This window comes from Eurytemora carolleeae, unplaced genomic scaffold, assembly GCF_000591075.1.
Source record: "Eurytemora carolleeae unplaced genomic scaffold, Eaff_2.0 scaffold35, whole genome shotgun sequence".
NCBI lineage: Eukaryota > Metazoa > Arthropoda > Copepoda > Calanoida > Temoridae > Eurytemora > Eurytemora carolleeae.
Window position 1 is genome coordinate 76,076 of NW_019396166.1, and position 20,261 is coordinate 96,336.

The 20,261-nt window shown below is 33.4% G+C and overlaps 2 protein-coding genes across 2 annotated transcripts; both read right to left on the reverse strand.

Moving 5' to 3' along the window:
• Positions 1–4,435: 4,435 nt before the first annotated feature.
• Positions 4,436–5,229, reverse strand: LOC111696968 (bromodomain testis-specific protein). Its single transcript, XM_023466793.1, has 3 exons — positions 5,048–5,229; positions 4,700–4,782; positions 4,436–4,555 (listed from the first exon to the last, which is right to left on the reverse strand). Exons 1-3 carry the CDS (start codon positions 5,190–5,192, stop codon positions 4,490–4,492), a joined length of 294 nt encoding a protein of 97 aa, XP_023322561.1. The 5' UTR covers positions 5,193–5,229; the 3' UTR covers positions 4,436–4,489.
• Positions 5,230–6,158: 929 nt separating this feature from the next.
• On the reverse strand, positions 6,159–19,756 carry LOC111696967 (bromodomain-containing protein 3). Its single transcript, XM_023466792.1, has 20 exons — positions 19,507–19,756; positions 19,100–19,169; positions 18,891–18,947; positions 18,752–18,835; positions 16,800–16,871; positions 16,608–16,645; positions 16,327–16,419; positions 15,799–15,939; positions 15,403–15,684; positions 14,044–14,142; positions 13,582–13,656; positions 12,574–12,681; positions 11,575–11,634; positions 11,132–11,218; positions 10,350–10,668; positions 9,071–9,204; positions 7,858–8,599; positions 7,633–7,763; positions 7,064–7,212; positions 6,159–6,285 (listed from the first exon to the last, which is right to left on the reverse strand). The coding sequence occupies exons 1-20, from the start codon at positions 19,666–19,668 to the stop codon at positions 6,159–6,161; spliced, it is 3,030 nt and encodes a 1,009-aa protein (XP_023322560.1). The 5' UTR covers positions 19,669–19,756.
• Positions 19,757–20,261: the final 505 nt, after the last annotated feature.

Below are 20,261 nucleotides of genomic sequence, written 5' to 3' on the forward strand. Positions count from 1 at the left end.
TTATACTTTTTAAACAAACACTTTAATGACGGGATTTGCCAAGCCAATATTGGCTGTCTTTAATGGCAAACTTTAAATGCAACTTTTTTCTTTTTTTTCAACTGCCATGGGTTCATCATTATCCTTCTACAGCTGGAATCCATTTTTTATAAAAACCGCAGTAATCACATTTTTTACATAATTTTTTTTTCCTTCAACCGCTGGTTTAACTCTTTTTATGCCATTTTTTCTTCTTTGAACCGCTAGATTCCTCATTTTAAAAAATCTTTTTGGTTTCACTTTTTAGATTTTTTTCTCCTTTTAACCGTTTATTTAGTTTATAAAGTGCTGAATTGAATCAAACTGTATTTTTTAAATTCAAAGACATGTTATAACGGAGATAGTAAAGGGATGCAATGTATGGTAGTTAAGCTGAGTATGTAGTATTGTAGAAAAATTCTTTAGGATTCATTTGAGACATATAAAACGTTTCTACGACGTATAAATACTGAGTTTGAGCGCAAAGTCGACTTTCAAAATTGTCGTTTTGGGCATGGATACGTTTTGAGAATTGTTTTTTTTATTATTTAATAATGACGACAAAAAATGTAAGAAAAAATCATCAACAAACTATTGGCATAAATAGAAACAGGTTGAAAAAATAGAAGCAACACTGTTCAATTTACCCTAATTTTTTTAAAGTAAAGTTAGTTTTAAAAAATTCTCAATTGAAAATCTACGAATGAAGACGGTAATTTTCTCCGCTCAATCAATCATTTAGAATTAATATTTTTGACGAAATAAATTCTTTTTTTCTAATGTATGATAATATATATACATATTTCAGAAACCAAATAGACGATTTTATACGTTGCCTTTGTGCTCAAACTCAGTAATTATACGCCGTAGAAGCGTTTTATATGTCTAAAATCGATCTTGAAGAATTTTTCCACATACTACATACTCAGCTCAACTACAATGCATAGCCGGTCACTCCCTTTAAAGTAGCAAATATTTTCTTTTTAAACTCACACCCCTGTTTCTGAATCAAGTTACCGACATTTAGAGTGCAAAAAATTCTTCAGAAATGTGTTCTAAGAGTTTTTATTAGTTTTTTGGGCAATATTGAGCCATAGCTATAGCTTTCAACCGATTTTTGTTTTTTGGACATTAAATCTTTCAGCTAAAGGGACCAGCAGCAAACTTGTAAAAACTTTTTAAAAATTAAAAAAAGTGTTTAAAAAACTCAAAAACTTCACAAAATATAAACAATAAAAATAACTACTTTTACGGTTATTTTTAAAAAGCGAAGTCTGGGACAATATACTTTTTTTCTTGAAAAGATTTCATCACTTAACGAAATTAGTTTATTCAATAATACTACAAAAAATTATTTCTGACTTTTTGCAAGCGTTTAAAATAGATGACCAAGGGTAGATCGTATCCCTAATTTAATCCAAACATGTTGATATGAGTATATCTTAAGTTTCACCTGGAACCACTAAAAAGTGCTAAGGTTTGATATTTTGAAAATTGCTTAATTTAGAGCAAAATTACTTTAGCTTTCCGTATTGTATATATAACCCCTGATTAATTAGAGCTTGATATGTGTTCGGTTTTTTTTCAATTTTAATTCATTAGCATTTTGATTTAGAATTTACCAATCTTTAAAATTACAGAATTTTCTTTTGTACTTTTTCAATTTAATTAATTCAAATTAAGATCGAAAGTCACAGGTTGCCTCCACTAGGGCCGAAGTGTTAAGTACATAAGTTTTTGGAGGAGATCCATCTATATAACTTTATTGTTTGTTCTGGGATGCTGGATGGGTCGATCTGCTGAATAATCCAGAGATGATTTTAAGGATGTACATAGCTAGGAAGGCTGAAGCGATTAATTACCCCAGAAGAAATTCTGCGTCGGGTCATTTTTCGAAATGTTTCCCGTTAAAACCATTAATAGATAAACATCAATGAAACTCTGTTTGTGTAACCCGGGTTGTATATTTTCCATTATCCAATTTATATAGATTATTATTTTTATAAAATCGTTTTATTTTTTCCTTGTCTTATTTTAACCCCCCCCCCCTGGTTGCGTTTTAAAATATCCTCTCTACCTTTAGCTCGTAGAAATAGAAAGTATAAGCAATCTAGAATTTGCGCCCTAGATAAAAAACCAGTTCAAATTAGAAAACGGATAAAATGAAACACCGAGATATTGACGCATACTTCTTCAAAAGTGCTTGAGGGAAGATCTAGATCTGAGAAATTTATTCTTATATTTTTCAGGATTTAAAACTAAACCATTGCACTTTTAAGATTTAATATATCTACATAAATTATTTTTTTCCCCGCTCAAAGCTTACCCGCAAAAGTACGGTACTGCTTTGGCGACCAAAACTCCTAAATATTGTAAGATATGGTTTTCTGTAATTGATAAACTTATTCTATTTACGTTAATGAATGTACGTAAATTTATACCACACCGAAAGTCCACCCCGTTGAGTTTCAAAAAATGTTGGATATATTTGATATTTGTATATTATAAATATCTATATAAAGATAAATATATTTGATATTTGTATATTATATATATCTGTATAAAGATAAATATATATGTCGAAAGTTTACATCAGCAAACNTGTAATAATGATAATGATAATTTTATTAACTACAGGGCTGGCACCAAACAAAACATTATATTGACAACGAAATTACGAACTTTATCTTCACAATGTAGAAAGCTGATGAATACGAAAACTGTAGGAATTTTTTCACGAGATTTAAACAACATAATTTTGGCTTTTTACATGACCAGCTAGCTCGTACAATGAATGTTTTTAAACGTATATATATATATGTGTATATATAATTAACATAATTATGTGGTAAACTTGTAGAATATAAATAATATTATCACAAAAGAACCAATGTGAAGAATTTCTCATCGTTTTATTGATGAAGGGAAACGAAGGAACAATTAATCCTCAACATTTTAAACTAAAGAATTAATTTAGAATGAGAATGAGCGACATAAAGTTCATTGATGGGATCTTTATAGAAATTAATGAGAATCATTTATCAAGATGCCAGAGAGCTTCATGTATAATTTTGAATAAATATCTTGACACATTCTTGATAACGGGATTTAATACTCATCAGAGGGGGAAAAAATAAATCCGTCCTGAAGCCAAAAGATTAACCAAACCTTAAGGAAATGGGTTTATAAATGCTCTCACCCTGTTTTAGGGTTACAATTATACAAACCAGGCTACAAACAATTAAGTTAAAATAATTATCCAATAAGTTCTGACAACGGGGGGTGCTTCTAGGTGGTCCCGGGTAACTCCCTTGCTATCTCAACAAAATCAGAAAACTTATTTTCTCAAGCAATATTGATTAATTCACTGAAATAATATTTTTCTGAAAAGTTTGCCAATTTAACAGTCATGCCTCAAATTCCAAGCAAGCTATGGAAAAGAAAAAATGTTTTTAGAATTCTGAAAGCAAAGAATTTTTTTTTCATACCTCTTATATGTAAATTTATAATTTATATAATTTTGAAATTTAGCAGATTTTTTTGCCACAGCTCTGGTAGCTCCAATATGCTTTAAAAAGAAAATAATTTATACTAATAATTTGTATTCAAACTAAGCTGGTTCGTATTTCTTAGATAAGCGCTTTTATGGAAAAATACTTCTGGATTTTTTATTGTAATCTAAAAAACTAATTAGTACATCTTTCAGTACAAAATCTTGTTCATGAATTGTTAATTAGGTTGTAAAATAATTATTCTTCTTAAAAGAGTATTTTTTGTCCGAAGTTTAATTTTGATTGCTTAGTTAAAATGAATAAAAAAATTCTCCTTCATCATTAAAAAAGAAGTATCAAATCGAGCATGTTATTAACACAACTTATCGTTACTTCGCCATAAAAAAATCTTTTATTTTGAATGTTTGAAAAGGTTGCAGATCATTAAAAATTCAAATTTATTACATATCAATCTTTAATAATCGGTGAAATTTGTTCAAATGGACATAAATAAAAATGGAAATCTTTAGAGTCCTTTTAAGGCCTCCAGTATTAGTGTAAAAATTAGAAGTTATAAAAACAGATATTTCATGTCAGATTTGAGATTCTAAAAATATTTTTATCTTGTCTATAGCTTCCTTGGAATAGGAGATAAAACTGTTAACATGGGAAGTTTAAGAGAAAAATATTATTTCAATTAATTTATCAATATTTCTTGAGAAGATAAGTTTTTTGATTTGATGAGATAGCTAGGGAGTTACCTGGGACCGTATAGTAGCACCCCCCCCCCCCAACCCCCTCCCAGTTATCAGAACCTATGGGATGATTATTTTAACTTGAAATTTTTGCAGCCTGGTGTGATTACTTACAACATTTGAATTTAATTTTGTGTTTCTTTTGTATAAATTTATCAACATCTGTATAAAAAGGTTTAATTTGGACAATATATTTATATATATATGAAAATATATATATTTAAACTAAATAATATTCTCTTCGAACGCCGCCATAAGGTCCGACTGTCGGTTCATATCGATCTTGTTCTTCTGAAATACAAAATTCGTAAATTAATGTTTATTTTGGAAAAGGAAGGAGAAGGAAAGTGACAATAATAAATGAAGTCGCATCTCAATTTCAATAAATATTGATCATACAAAATTTTTTTGAAGTTCAATTAAAAAAATGGTTACCTCCGCCTCTCTTCTCCGCCGTTCCTGTTCCTTCTGCCGCTGACGGTCACGTTCCTGGCGGGCTAGATCAGCTGCAGTAACAACTAAAGCAAACAGTTAAAAGACTGCAAAAAGTGGTAGTTAATGTCATCTTAAGTGACACTGTAATTCAATGCGAGTTCTAAAGAGAATGACTATTAATATTTTAATAAAACTAATATTTGAAATTTTCTTGTTCTGATTGAACTGATTAATTCATAACAGAATGTTTATTACTATTTGGTTGAAACAGCAAATACAAAATACTTGACACACAAATCAAATCAAGAATTGAATAAGTTTCCCACACCATCCGTCATCCATGTTTACCTGGTTGTACTGGGGGCGGAGTTAGCGCGAGTACAGGGGTGGGTGGGGCAGCTGGTGCTGGCCTGGATACAGGAGATGAGGAGGAGCGGACTGCTGGCGGAGTGGGGGCAGGTCTACTAGTGGGTGGAACTACGGCACTCATCATACTTCTTCTAGCCTATAAGAAATAAAATAGAAACACATTTTTGAATACTTGAATAAAAAAGTAGAGATAATTTGTTTTGTTTCCTTCTTTTTAACAATTTTTATCAGAAAGAAATAATTTATTTTCCCCACTTCAGTGATAAAACTTCAATCCCCCCTACCCTCCCTCTATGATGGGAAGGAGAAAGGATTATAAAAGAATGGGAACGATGTTCGTAAATTTTTTGTATTCTGATTATGCTATGAAAATACATCAGGGAATCCTATGCGTCAAATCTGTCTACAGCAAAGAACAGTCTGTACAAAATTTGGTGTCAAAAAATGTCAATTCCCCCCCCCCCTCATTTGATTAAATATTTAAATTGTCGTCAATTCAATTCAATTCTTTAGTTTATAATATAATTTACAAAAAGTGCGGCTAAAACAGCGAGTCAAAAATAAAGATTTTTAAGAAATTAAAACGTGGAAACTTTGATTGAAACGGTGATAGTAAATAACAAGCAAATATTTCAGGTTCAGTAAAAAGTTATCACCCCGTCTATTAAAAAAACTGTCCGTATACTTATTTGTCAGACAGTCGAGGCTAAATTTTCAGACCAGAAATGATCACGTTTCGACTTTTGTTACTTCAGTGTCCGAATTTAGTGTCTCAAAAACCCCAAAAACCGGTTTCAATTGAGCGCCGGCTTAAATCTTGAAAAATTGAATTCAATTTTAATTGGCACCAACCCTATTTGAGCACCGGCTTAATATTAAGCCGCCGCTTAAATTCTTTGAATTCGGCCTCAGGTTTCTGGTGTACCTTCCGTAGGAGTAAAGAATATAATAGACTTTCATAATAATAAAAGCATTTTGTAACAGTGATTTGAACGACAAAATTAATATCTCAAGACAGGCGTGTATATTAGTTTTGAGACAAATATTCCCCCCCCCCTTCAGAATCATATTTTGCCCCAAATCCATAACTTTAAAAAACAGGTAATGTTTCTTCCTCCTGTTCCTTTCTCTTCTCTTGTTCAACTCTCTGTCGTTCTGTTTCTCTTCTTTCTTTAACCTTCCTGCTCAACTCCTGCTGCTCTTTTAAGCTACGCTCCCTGGGAAAAAAGATGATTTGCGTCATGTCTCAAATAAAATCTTTTATTTGAAATTGGAGGAAAAATTATTATCAAAAGGGGAAGTGGTTAAACGATTTTTCAAGATATCTTATAAATTTTATTCATTTAATTGGTTGAACAAATATTTCCTTTAAAGTTAATTTTTTCCCTTTCAAAAAACTTTTTTTGTGATGTTCGTTATGTTTGCGCGGAGAGGCAACAATTTTGTTTAACAAGGGGTTTTCGCTGAATTGGGGGTAATAATACTTTTAAGGGAAAATATTATAAATAAGATTTTGGGCAAAAAGTATCAAAAAAGATGAAAAAGATATGCGTTCAGTTGATTCGTTTTTTTGCCGTTTTTTTGCCTTTACTTTTTTTCAGGGTCAAAATTTCACATAATGTTCAATGATATTTTTTTAAAGCTTATAAACATTTGCCTTTCTTGCAATATTTGACACTGACTGAAGATATATGCAAAAACAACCCAAAAATTATTCATTTTTCATTTTTTGTCTTGTATAAAGACATTGCAAAATTTAATGAAAACAAACTTTATCATAATAGAGTTTTGAAATGTTTAAGATTTATTAATTTTTATTTCAATGATCCATAACGATTTACACTACGTGTAGCTGGGTGTGTAAACTGTAAATGGTTAATCTTTCACAAATAAGTCACAAAAAAAGATTAATATCTTAAAATCTAACTGACTAATGGCAGCTTGCCAAGGGATTTGCTTAAAGTTTAACCCTTGTGGGAGCATAATTAAACTAACCTGTCTGCCTTCTCCTTGGCGGCCTTCTGGAAGGCGGCAAATGTATCAGTTGTGGCGCTTCTATTCCTACCCGGGGGGCCTCCAGCACTACCAGGAGTAGCTGGAGTACCAGCTAGGCTAGACCAACCCTTCAGAACACCCTTCGTTCCCTGGATAAATATAATTAAGTTTTTTTTTCCTTAACTCGTGCTTTATCTTATATCTAAATTGATTCTGATTTTAAAGGATAAATGCAATTTTAAGTATTCTTCTATTTTAGAGTGCTAGCAACGGTGCGCCTTAGTTTGATAACTGAAAAAAACTAGCAAGAACCGCTTTTTAGAAAAGCAGCTATATAAAAAAATGAAGATAATTTACAATCACTGCTGTTTTTAATCAATGATGTCACTGTAAATTGGAAGGTTTCGTAAAAAAAAGTTAACAATACCTTCGAGAAACAGAACGGTTTATTTCACATTTACGAATCATTCGGGCTGTTAATATTTGGATATTTTGGTGTTAACGTTGCAAAAATGGAATATCCTTCACTTCTCAGAGCGTCATTATTTAGCTTAAAGGAATAATGGTACCTGTGGAGTTTCTGGGTTGAAGGATTGAGGAGGGGATCCAGATTGAGGATTAAACAAAGGTTCAACCATAGGAACACCACCATTGCCACCTTGGTTACCATGATCTATGGGGTTTATTACACCAATTGGACCTTAACAGAAAACATACTGAACATATTTTTAATCAAAAATAATTGCCTTTTATTAGTTTTCTAAATTTTGTACAAAATATAGATTTTGGTTTACCTTTGTACAAATCATGGTGAGTTCCATTATTGAGTGGTTTTTCCAGGACCGGTAGCTGAGGAGGCTCTTCTAGTAGTGCTGCGAGGGGTTCAGGAACTAGGGGAGCAATCGGTGCTGGAGGCTCAGGGGTAGGACTTAAGGGGGCAATAGAATTGCCAGAGGGCATTAAATCATTCCTTACAGCTATTTTCAGAGCGTTATTAGCTTGAGAGTTCTGCCTTGAGACAGATTCGGGTTGCGGGTTGTTGGGGGTTGAGGTTGCAATAGGTGGAACCAAAGGTGGGTTTACAAGAGGGGTTTGAGGGGGTGCAGGGGCAGCTCCCTCATCATCACTTGAGTCACTTGAGTCGCTAGAATCACTACTGTCACTACTAGAACTATTGCTGTCACTACCGGATCCTTTCCCACCGGACGCATTGGCCTTTTTATTCTGCTTAGCAGGGTTTGAACCTGAACCTGATCCTTCCTTGTTCTTCCGCGGCCTATTAGGTTTTATTGGAGCACCCCCTAGGGATGTATTCACTTCGTCTAGACGCTTCTTGATTTCTGACTCCTTCTCGTCCAACTGTTCTTTAGACGGTTTTTTCTGGCCTTCCTCAAACGTTTTACGGCCAATTTTCCCCGATTTTTTTAAGCATCCGTGTACATACTTTTCTAGTTCTCTGAGAGTGGAGGGCTTCAACGTTTCAAAATCTATCTCTATTTCATCAGGATTTGTCTCACGAAGGGATGGTTCACGAGACTGAAAATATAACATATTAGCTGAAGAGTGCTCGGAAATACCCAGGTATTAAAATTACCCCCAAGGTACCCATAGATTCCCTAAACAAATTTCAGTAATTTTTGGTCCAGCCGTTAGCCAGCTATAGCGAACATATATATATATTTAATAAATACTAAAATTATGAGCAAAGAGCATTTTCATATAGATTGTTTAATTTTCCTCTCATATTTTTAAAAAAGGGCAATATTTTCTTATGAACCCTATAACGACGGTTAAACGGCTGGTCGGTGTTTTAAAAAAATCAAAATAGGCCAAAAATTTTTCTAGAAAATGGGTGTAATATTAATTTTTAAAAACATTAAGAACCATAACCATTAAAGTTGAGGTCTAATTTGTATTTAATGAGCTAGGACCNCCCCATATAAATTAGACAAAAACAGCCCAATCGTGATAGAATTAAGTGGGAATTACAGGAAAAGCAAAGTTTACCTGGATAATATGGACTACCCGTCCAATCTTCTCCCCTGGTAGTTTATTAATATCCAGGCTAAGCTGTCTCTTTTCATCATAGCTCATGGGTACCGCTGTATCCTCTTCGTCTGATTGGTAGTCAGCACTTCCACCTAGAGAAGAACAGTTCAGTTACAGAATATTTTTATTCTTTCTAGTCCTTATTTGTTAGAATTTCTTTTTATTTAATATTTTATTGCAGCCTTTTAACTAACCTTTTTCATGATTATATTTAATATTTTATTGCAGCCTTTTAACTAACCTTTTCCATGATTATATTTATATTTTATTGCAGCCTTTTAATTAACCTTTTTCATGATTATATTTATATTTTATTGCAACCTTTTAACTAACCTTTTTCATGATTATATTTATATTTTCATCTAGTCCTCTTAATATTCCTAAATCCTAACTACCAGCAATTAGGGTCATTTAGTCTTTGATAATTAAGGAAGTCAAGGTCGTGGAAGCAAGGCGTTAGCAAAGATTGAAGAAATCTTGACACTGACTTTCATGGGGTGGCTGACTTTAAAAAGAATGACCCTTTTTAACCGTTTTTCTTGACAGTAAGGTAATATGATAAAAATAATGTAGACTTATGTGTGCATTTAACTTCTATAAGGCCACCACAGTTGTTGCCAATCAGAAAAACTTGATAAAAAAAGCTTTTCTAGGACATCACAATTATTCTTCGCAAAAAATTCCCCAACTTTTCCACGTTACTAGGATTTCAAATTTTATTTCCGAGTATCCATGTACAATTCAGGTAAAATATTATTTAACATCTAAAAGATAAACACGAGTAAAAAACTCTATTGAGTTATTCCTTTCAATTTAAGAAGAGAATTCTTATGATCCAAAGTTTTCAAATCACATCTTAGAAATGTTCCCATAAAGCTGTGTTTTCCAAATTGAATTAAAATTATTTTTCATAAAAACCAATCCGCAAACATGTAACGCCGTAATATATGTAAAACATTGTAATATTTAATCACATGTAATTGCACATAAAATAATGTCAAAATAAAATTATTGGACATTTAAAACCATATGAATGTTAAGACTATCTTAGGCCGCTAAATTGGTGTTTTTGATTTCTCTTCCCAATACCTTTTTTAACTGTTTCATTTAAGGCCCCAAAACTATTTAAATTTTTTAAAGCTTCTTTTAAAATGTTAAGATTAAAGAGCAAGATCAACCAACCTCTTTCTGTGTGAAAAATACAAAGAATTATTTGAACGAGAAAAATGTGATATACCTTCAGCGATTGGTCCGGTGGATACAGGAGCAGGAACAGGTGGTGGTCTTCCTCGTCCAACTGGAACCTTCTTTGGTCTCTTTGAAGATAGGGGTCCAGAAGGTGTTCCACGGCCTCTCCCTCGACCTTTAGGCGTATCCATACCTGCTACAGCAGGTGTTATAGGACGAGGGGCGGGAGATGGGGTGGTTCGTTCCTTCTTCTTTACACTGCTTAGGCTGGCAGTGAGATGAGCGTTGTCTGGTTGGCGCAGACGTTTCCGATCTGCACTTTCTTTCAGTAAAACATCAATTTGCTCTTTCAGCTGACGCATTTGTTCCTGGAAAAATAGAGAGATTAATTTATTTGCGAAAATGCTTAAATGGGAGAGAGGACTATTCAAATGGATTCTACGAGTAATTTCGATTGACCCTAAAGAAGATTGCAATGCCCGATTTACAATGATACCCGAAAAAGCTTTGTCTGATTAAGCATGAATTAGATATCAATTTTTAGCATTTTGAAAACAGATTATTTTCAATTGTGATTTCCTTACTTAAGTGATTTGCGCATTTCTACCGCAGGAAATATATGGGTATCGTTAGAATTAAATACTTTTAAACCTTGAAAAATCTTAAAATCTTTCACACCTTAGAGAATCGGGCCATGCCATCTTTGAGTGGGGGGTTAGGGGGGTCACTTAAAATTACGCTTACAATCCCTCTAAATAGTCCACTTTTTTACATAAAACGTTTTTGAATATTACAGAATATATTTCTTTTAGCTGAATATATAGTTTATACCTGAACTATTCTAAGCCTCCTGTTGTAATCAGTACTTGAGCCTGCTCCCTCAGATTCTGAGCCAGTATCTCCACTCACACCTACACCCTAGATACAACCTTTGTTACCGGATTCAGGGGTAGGGGCAGTGGTCCTCTTTGGGGGGGGGGGGGGTATAGAGGATTTTTGACTAAGGATTGTTTTTACCGAGACTAAGAAATAAGACGAGACTACTATTTAAGTACTGTACAGAACTATACAGAGGGATACATTATAATATACAGTCCTTGAATTAAAACAGTGGGCTAGTGGATAGGTTGCCTTTAATTAAAATAACAGTCGGCAAAAATCATGGGAACAACTGTCAAGTAAGCATAAAACTGAATTTGAAATAACCAACAAATGAAATACCAAATATGAAGCTTTGATTAAATTTTGGATTGTTGACCGACCCTGTTTTATACCTGTAGCCTTGATGAAACAACTTGAGTAGATGGCACATTTATTAATTCATCCGAATTTAACTGAAATTTAAATTTAATTATTTACACAAAACCCTTTTAATGCAGGCTCTCAAAGTTTTACTTATGCGAGTATTTCTATATTACCAAGAATCATAACAATATTTTTATGTACAGGATGTCTCAAAACGGGGAATAATGGTGTCCAGACTCATTTGTAACCCGATTTTCAAGATTGAGACCATTTTTTAAATTTATTTACAATTACTGGTTCAATGAGACCAATTTTAGGCTTGTAGATCTTAAAATAACAATTGTACTGTAAAACACTGTAACGTTAACATTGAATATAAAATTGTGCAAACAGAGATTATCTTTTACTTGTTACTTCGCTCCAGTTGGAAACTTTAGGAGCCAATGAAATTGTTAATTTTGAATCTACAAGCCTAAAATTGGCCTCATTGAATCGGCGTTTATACGTAGATATCAAAAATGGTCTCAATCCTGAAAATGCGATTACAAGCAAGTCTGTAGACCCTTATACAAAATTGTGCAAACGGAGATAAACTTATTTTATTACAAAATAACTCTCTCCTGTTAGAAACTTTATGAGCCTTCAATTAAAATTGCCATTATTAGATCTACAAGCCTAAAATTTGGCTTATTGAATCGGAGGAAATTGTACGTAGATCAAAAAAAATGGTCTTAATCTTGAAAATCCTATTACGAACGAGTCTGTAGAGTGTAGACCCTTATTCACCGTTTCTTAGACACCCTGTATATTGTTTTTTAATGAGATTGTTGGAACCTATTTGAAAATACAAAGAATACAATGTTATTGAATGAAGAAACAAAACAGCAGAGCGTACCACACTATCAAGTCTTTTTTCAATCCTAACTTTAATTGGGCACTATGTTTCAGAAGAAATTAGTTAAAAAATAGTATTCTGTGTTTTTAAATATGCAAAATATGTACCTTTATGTAATTGAAATTTAACCAACCTGATTCATCTTCTCAAGAAACACTTCCTCCAACTTCCTGGACATACCGACCACGTCGTGCTCGGGGGGATTGTACTGCCGACAATTCAGGAATATTAACAACACGTCCTAGAAACACGACAACTATCATTTCATGATTAGATTTTAACTTTCCTTAGATCTAAAATGGTTCGTAATTATGTCTCATATTTCATTTTCTTATTCAAGTGAAGTCTTAAAAACGGTCTTTACTTTTCCACTGAAAAAAAAAATCGAACTAAATGGTCACATTTAATAATTTACATAAATAATTCTATTAAAAAATTTTAATTTAAAAATAAATTGTAAAAAACAATTTACATTAAATCGGCAAAAAGGATAATCATAGAACAATCGATGTTATTTACAATCTTGTAATAATTTTGTTTAAATATACATTTTATGAAACTATTGTGTACTTTAACTTACTCACTTCATCGTGAATTTTATAATGAACGTGCTATTAAGTAATCATCGTTCTATAAAGTTAAATTAGCTGTACATTATAGCACATGAGCTATAAAGTTTTGATTGGTTCCCGAATTTTCTCTAAAAAAATTAGGATATTTCTTAAATAATTTGTTTTCAATTGAAATGGAAATAAAATTAAAAATGAACTTTTTTTTTACTTCTGCTTTGTTTCAAAGCTTATTTGATACATATAAATAGCCATTGAAATAAAACAAGTACACAAACGTTTCCAAAAATTACCTATGACACTATTATTTTGGCACGACGTACTATAAAGTTTTTATAATATCTCTTTTTTCAAAAGTTCAGATTTGGGTTTTTGGAGTAAAAAAGTTTTTTTGGCAGTTTTTGGTTAATATTTTACTCCGTGGATCCGCATATTTTTGCGGATCCGGATCCAGGAAGCCAAAATCTTGGGGATCCAACGGATCCGGATCCCAAGCACTGTTAAAAACTATTAGGGCATCACAAGACTTGATCAATTTAACATGATCCTCTTCTACTAGCGAACATACTTACAGATTTGAACTCTCCTACAGTAATGTACTCCCTGTTGTCTAACTTCCGCTTAACTGTTCCCAAATCCATGGGTGTCTAAATATTTCAAAATTAGTATTGTCAGGGGAAATAATCAAAATATATGCTATATAGGAAGCTATCGTTTCTTTACTTATTGGAATAAACTAAAATTTTTATATTATTTGCATATTAAATCATTCAATGTTGTCAATTATAAATAAATAAGCATTAGATAGTTCAAATAAATCTTACTCAAATTTTATTTTTTACTGTGTTTAAAACAAATTTATTAGTCAAAAATAACGAAGAAACAGTTTACACCGTTCGATGCTTGATATTATTCAGGGGGGGGGGGGTTTGAGGAGAATACTTGAAAGGAAAAAATGAGTTAGCATTAAGAATTATTAAAATAATTAAATATATCCCTGTTCGATTCTGTAAGAATACAGAAGTACGGTTTACCTTGATTATTTTATGATAGTCGTGAAGGCCTAGTCTCTCCGTATCAACTGGTTTATAGAAAGGCCAGGCGTAGGAAGCATGTTTTTTATTAAACATATCCTAATTAAACATTATTCTAGAAAATATACAAATTCTTTTAAAATATTTACTGTATATATTTTATAACATCATTAAATGAAGATTTCCAAGTTCTCCAAAGTAATAACTTTCATAAAAGAAAAAAACCAATTGGTTCATCAATATGCAGAATAAGGATGAAACATTTTCTGGAATCATTTTTAAGAACCAAAAATGTATTCTTCTAGGAATTTTAAGATATGTTTGCAAAAGGTATTTTTCATAAAAATTCAAAATGGCCATCGCAAACAGGTTTTAATGATAAAAGAAATGCAAAAAAAACACAAGAAGGTGAGAATTAAAATTTTGAGGTGTAAATTGATACGAGTATTGGTGAACCCAGTTTGAATGCTCGAGTTCAAATCAATTTACAAATCAATACCCGAATCAAAATTTTTCATCTTTTTATTTTCACTTTTAAAAATTTTTGGAGCACATACAAAACATACCATAACTAAACATATTCCAACGAAACGTATCAAAACAAAACATAGCAAATCAAGACATATCTTCCACAAAACATATCAGAACATAACATATCAATCAACAAAACATATCAGAACATAACATATCAATCAACAAAACATATCAATACAAAACATTTCAAACTACAAAACATATCAAAATACAAAACATATCAAAATACAAAACATATCAATACAAAACATTTCAAACTACAAAACATATCAAAATACAAAACATATCAAAATACAAAACATATCAAATTACAAAACATATCAAAAACAACATATCAAAGACAAAACATATTAAAAAACTTATTAAAAACTAATTGATTAGATTATTGGAGAAAAAATATTATTTTTACACTTACAAAAGACCCTTATTATCATTAAACCCCATTTCCAATGGCCATTTTAAATTTTTGTGAAATATTGAAAACATTTCTTAGAATTAAAAGAAAAATACTTTTTTCTTTCTTGAATATGATTCCAGAAAAATGTTTCACCCTTAATGTAGAAAGTAAGCCAGTAAAAACTCGTAAAAAAGCGCTTTTGAAAAAGGATCAAGGAAGGTTCGAGACATTTCCAGCCTTTAAAAGCGTCCAAGAATTATGGTATGATTTTGACGTAAGCAAATAGATACCAAACTATTTCAAAGTGTATACTGTATACCTTTTTCAGGGACATTTTGAAGATCTATACGTAAACTTTTTGTGTTCGAATATAAGAAGATCTACTGGAATTATCAAAACAGAATCGAGAAATCGCGTCTTCTACTAACCTTAAGTATTTCGTTGCACTGTCGCAGGGGTTCCGAGACCTTGCTCTTTTGTCCCTTGTGCTCAACCAGGTCCTGAAATTGTCCTTCAACGTCATACTGATCATTTTCCATCCCATCTTTTTCAATAGATTTCATCTCTTTCTCTGCTATTCTGGGAACTTTATCTATTGTTTTGGGGTCTTTAGCTGCTGTTATCCAGCCTTTTTCAGAGATTTTCCTAACTTTCTCTGCAGATTTCACAGATTTTTCTGCACTTTTGTTATCTTTGTGTTGGGTTAGTTCCTAAAACATAATTTTATGATGCCTCAACTACAGTAGCAAACTAAATAAGGCCGCGACTAGTTGTGTTAGTAAACTATTAGCCTAAAGCTGAGACGATCAGCTAAGAGGACTCACCTTCACCGGTCTTCTCGGGGCTTTTGGAGGCGGAGTCTTCCCAAGCCCAGCTGGTGTACCACTGGAGGAGGAGGAGAGATTGGGTTGCTTAGCAGGGGGAGGAGATCCACCTTCAGCTTTTCGTTTAATACCTTTACCCTCCTGATTCAATATTTTATTAGTTCAGGATCATTCTAAATTTGTTTTAAAGTTATGTCTCGCCCCAAATTAATACCAGAACGAACGCAGTGACAGAAATGTCAATTGAAATTTAATTTTTTAACGAACGAACATCCTCTTCACAAGGATGTATTTTTTCTTGAAAAATTAATTTTTCCAGAAGTTTTTTATGTTAAAAGTTTTCTTCTCTGATTTGGGGAAGAATAAATCAATTTAAGAGGGAAATAGATCAATTTTTGGGAATGATGTTTCAAAAAGAATGAACAAAAACGAGTCCTTTGATACCCAGTTTAAACCGTTTTGACCCCCCCCCCTTCATCAAAAATCACACTGCAGCAAGAATAGAATTCCCGTTGTTTTGATATTCACCTTAGAGGATAATGACGACATTGAGTTTGAAGGAGATATACTTGGACTTGGTCTCACACTCCCAGAGGTATCATTCCGAGAAATTTTTTTATTCTAGAAATATCATTCATCAACTTTTCGTTTGATACATAAAAAAGTTCCATGGACGATTTCACTGCATTCATTTTATACGTTTTAAGAGCTTGGAAACCAACAAACCTCAATGGACAATTTTACTTATTGTTACAAAATAAAAACAATAATCAGCTGACTTTTTAATTGGAAATAAATGTAAATCAAACCTTAGATTGTCCGTCAGCCGTAACTGTGTATTCCTCACCTAATTCAATCCAAATATATTAGGTTAACGAAAGATTTGTTTCAGACATAAAAATGGGAATTCTTTTCTGTATGATTGAGCCGATCATTATTGTACATGCTTGTTCAGTATTTAACTAACAAATCAACAAATATATCAGTATATTAGAAATTTCCTTGAAGTTTTTGTTTAACCAATCTCTGGAATTCTCTTTGCACAACATTCGCCATGGTAACAACGTCTTCGCCTAGAAATTATTCAAATTATAATATTCTTGTTCTCTCCCACAAAACAAATAAAAAAGCTCTCTGTAAGGCTCTCAATTAAAGCCATTTGAAAAAGAGTTTTAATTATAAAGGTTACTGGGAAAAGGTTCATGCTCACAAAAAATCATATCTAATTTATAGTTTCTAATGTAAAGGTTAAAAAGGTTCCACGATATATCTACATCTATTGCCCCTGCGATGCTCTATGAACATTTGCTCTATGGCCATGTATGCTCTTTTCACTTTTTCCTCAATACATCTTTTTTCTCTATCAATAAGCCCGTTTTTTCTCTATATCGACCTAGGGTATCAAAAATACGTCATTTTATTCATTGTTAGGTTAGACCTTTTGAGGCCAGGCGGCTAAGTATATAGAGCTAATATAGAGGCTAATATATATAGAGCAAAAGGAAAGGCCGAGCGCTGCGGCCACACTTTCTGGGCCGAGCGCTGCGGCTAGGATGGGCTAGGGGGCCGAGCGCTGCGGCCACGGGTTAGGTTATTATTATTTATTTTTCTGATATTTAGGGTTAGGTTAGGTTAAGGAAGGGCCGAGCGCTGCGGCCACACTTTCGTATACTAGGAAATTACCAGCAAATTTATTAGTTATTTATATTTATTATTTTAAGGTTAGGTTAAAACAATTTCTTAGCCGAGCGCTGTGGCTAGGACAGGGTAAGAGGCCAAGCGCTGCGGCTAGGACAGGCAAGGGGCCGGATGGCTTCGGCCGCCTGACAAATGATAACCATGTACAAAATTGACAGTAGGGGAAGCAGGCGGTCCAAAAATCGTTTACTAAGAAAATATCAATATATGAAGTGTGTTGATATAATGAACCTTTATAATATAGATTTACCTATTCCATTAGTTTGATATTCAACTAACGAACAGAACAGGCAAGCTACAGCTTCAACTAAAATTCACTAATTTGGATCTCTGTCAAGTTCTGAAAACACAGCAGAATCAAATTATGTTAAGTTTTTAAAATACAAAAAATAAAACTCTGTCTAGCTATGAACTCAGAGCCAATTTTAATATGTTCTTCAATATTACAAAATGATTAGATTGCAACATTTTTTCACAGTTTAACTAAGAATATGAATCCTCGCAAAATCTGTAAATACAGAAGAAAAATCTTCAATTTTCTAAAATCTATAACTGTCACTGCTCCGTTTAAATGGTAAATTTCACTGAATTTCTTTCATCGTACGCTATATTACGTAAAACAAGCTGCAACGAGGATTTGCTTCAATCGACGCCATATTAGGCTACTGACTGAAACCGGTTATCGGCGAGTGGTGGAGAAATGGGGGGGGGAGGGAGATATTTAGACTAGGGAGGAGAGGCAGGTAGTAAATATCTGAGGGGAGTGCAGGGGGGGGTTGACTGTTCGGTGTGAGCAAGGCAGGTAGCGCGCTTATTCATTGCCGGAAACCTCTATTCAGACCGGGAAATCTTGTTGGGTGTGGCGGCAACATGAAATTACCTTAGAATTTTATTTAAATGCAGGAATTAAATGCGAAGGCTATAAATAAAGCTGAAGTTTTCTGACCAGGGGCGTACGGGGGAAGGGGGCCCCCTCCCTACGCGTGCCCCCTCGAAGGGGGGGGGCACTCATGGGGAGGGGGCTCTTTTAATATAACATCTGCTTGCATATCCCTTCCTAGGCAATCTACAGGGTGTCCCACATCGGTGCTATGGAAACGCCTCAACACGGAAACGTCTCAACGCGGAAATGCCTCAAAAATTTGACTGAAACGCCTCAAAAAAAAGAGGAAACGCCTCAACAAAATAAAGTTTTAAAATTTTTCTCAAAAAACCCCCCCACCCCCACCCCCATCAATAATTCAACTATTCTTACCTGGTTTATTGTATATCAGACAGTTCTGAAACATTTGTTCAAAATCCGCTATAGCCTCGCTGGCATTCCAATAGTAGTTATTATCTGGAAATTTTGAATAGGATTAGTTTTCTCCAGATTTATTGAGCAATCGACTTACCTAGTCGTTTTTTCACAGTCCCTAAATCCATGGGCCTTCTGATGATATTGAAGTAATCTGAACCATTCAATATTTACATCACTTGACCTACTTAACTTTTGCCTTCTCAGACTTGCTATCTACTAGACGTTAAAATATTTCTAATTTTTGTCAGATGATCTTATTTTTTTCTGTTTACGACGACTTAACAGTGATGGTAGATATTGTGCCTGGAATATTGAGTGATATTGTATCTACAGGTTTATGGAAAGGCCAGGCGTGTAAATGTTTCCAGATGCTCTGAAATAGTTTCAAATAAGTGCATCAAATGATTAACTTACTTCTTTAAATTATAATTAATTAATTTTCATAAATTTAAGAAATCTATGCATGCATATAAATTAGTAATGTCTGTTTGTCTGTCCGATCATAACTTGGGAACCCCATGACTACTCGGTAGACCCACGGGAATGTTCTTAGCTTGGTTTAAGATTCTAAGTTGTGAGGGTCGACTTTTAAATAGAAGAATAGCTAAAATCGTAATTTAAGACCAAGCTGAGATAAACTGCGGGAGTAACTAGAAGTAACCTGGGCAATGCTAGGTTCCCAAGCAGGTTCCCAAGCTATTATGTTTTACCTTAAATATACTGTTTTTAATGATCAGCAGTTTATTTGTCATCCGACCCGGCCGCTCAGGAGGAGGTATAAACGGCGGTTGGACGATACCGTTCACTGGCTTGAGAGGGGGTTCAAGGCGAGGTGGAGGCCCCCCGGGGGGAGAGGAGGGGGGCGACGGCATAATAACACCCCCCGGTCCCTCTAGCGGACTCACACTGATTCTCGAATTAACTCCATTAAAAAGCTCCTAAAAATAAGTTGCATAAATGGTCTGTTATCAATTATCATCAAAAGGGGGCAATAATTCTTCTTCTTCAAACGTTTACAACAATAAAAAATACAGTATTGCGAATATATGCGAATAAACGTTTAACAATAAAAAATAGCTACAGGAATGTGCGAATGAATAGTGGCAATAATTACAAAAGTGTGGCACTTTCAAATTTCAGGTAACATTAGCATCCAGTTTTCGCAAAAGTCATAATAATTTATTAATAATTCGTCACTTAAAAAAGACACCCTTCTATTACTGAAACAAAATTATTTATCTACGTGGGAAAATAATTTTACTATCAAATCAATTAAATCTAATTTTAAAAACATTCGTGAAAAAAAAATTATTTTTCTTATTGAAAATATCAAAAAACTTCGCGTTCAGACTCAAACACGGTTTTAATTTTCAATTGTTTTCAGAGGAGGTTTGTTTTCGTGTGAGTTCTCCCGATTAGGGTCTGTCCTAGTATACGATTTTTGGACCCCCCCCCCCCCCCCCCC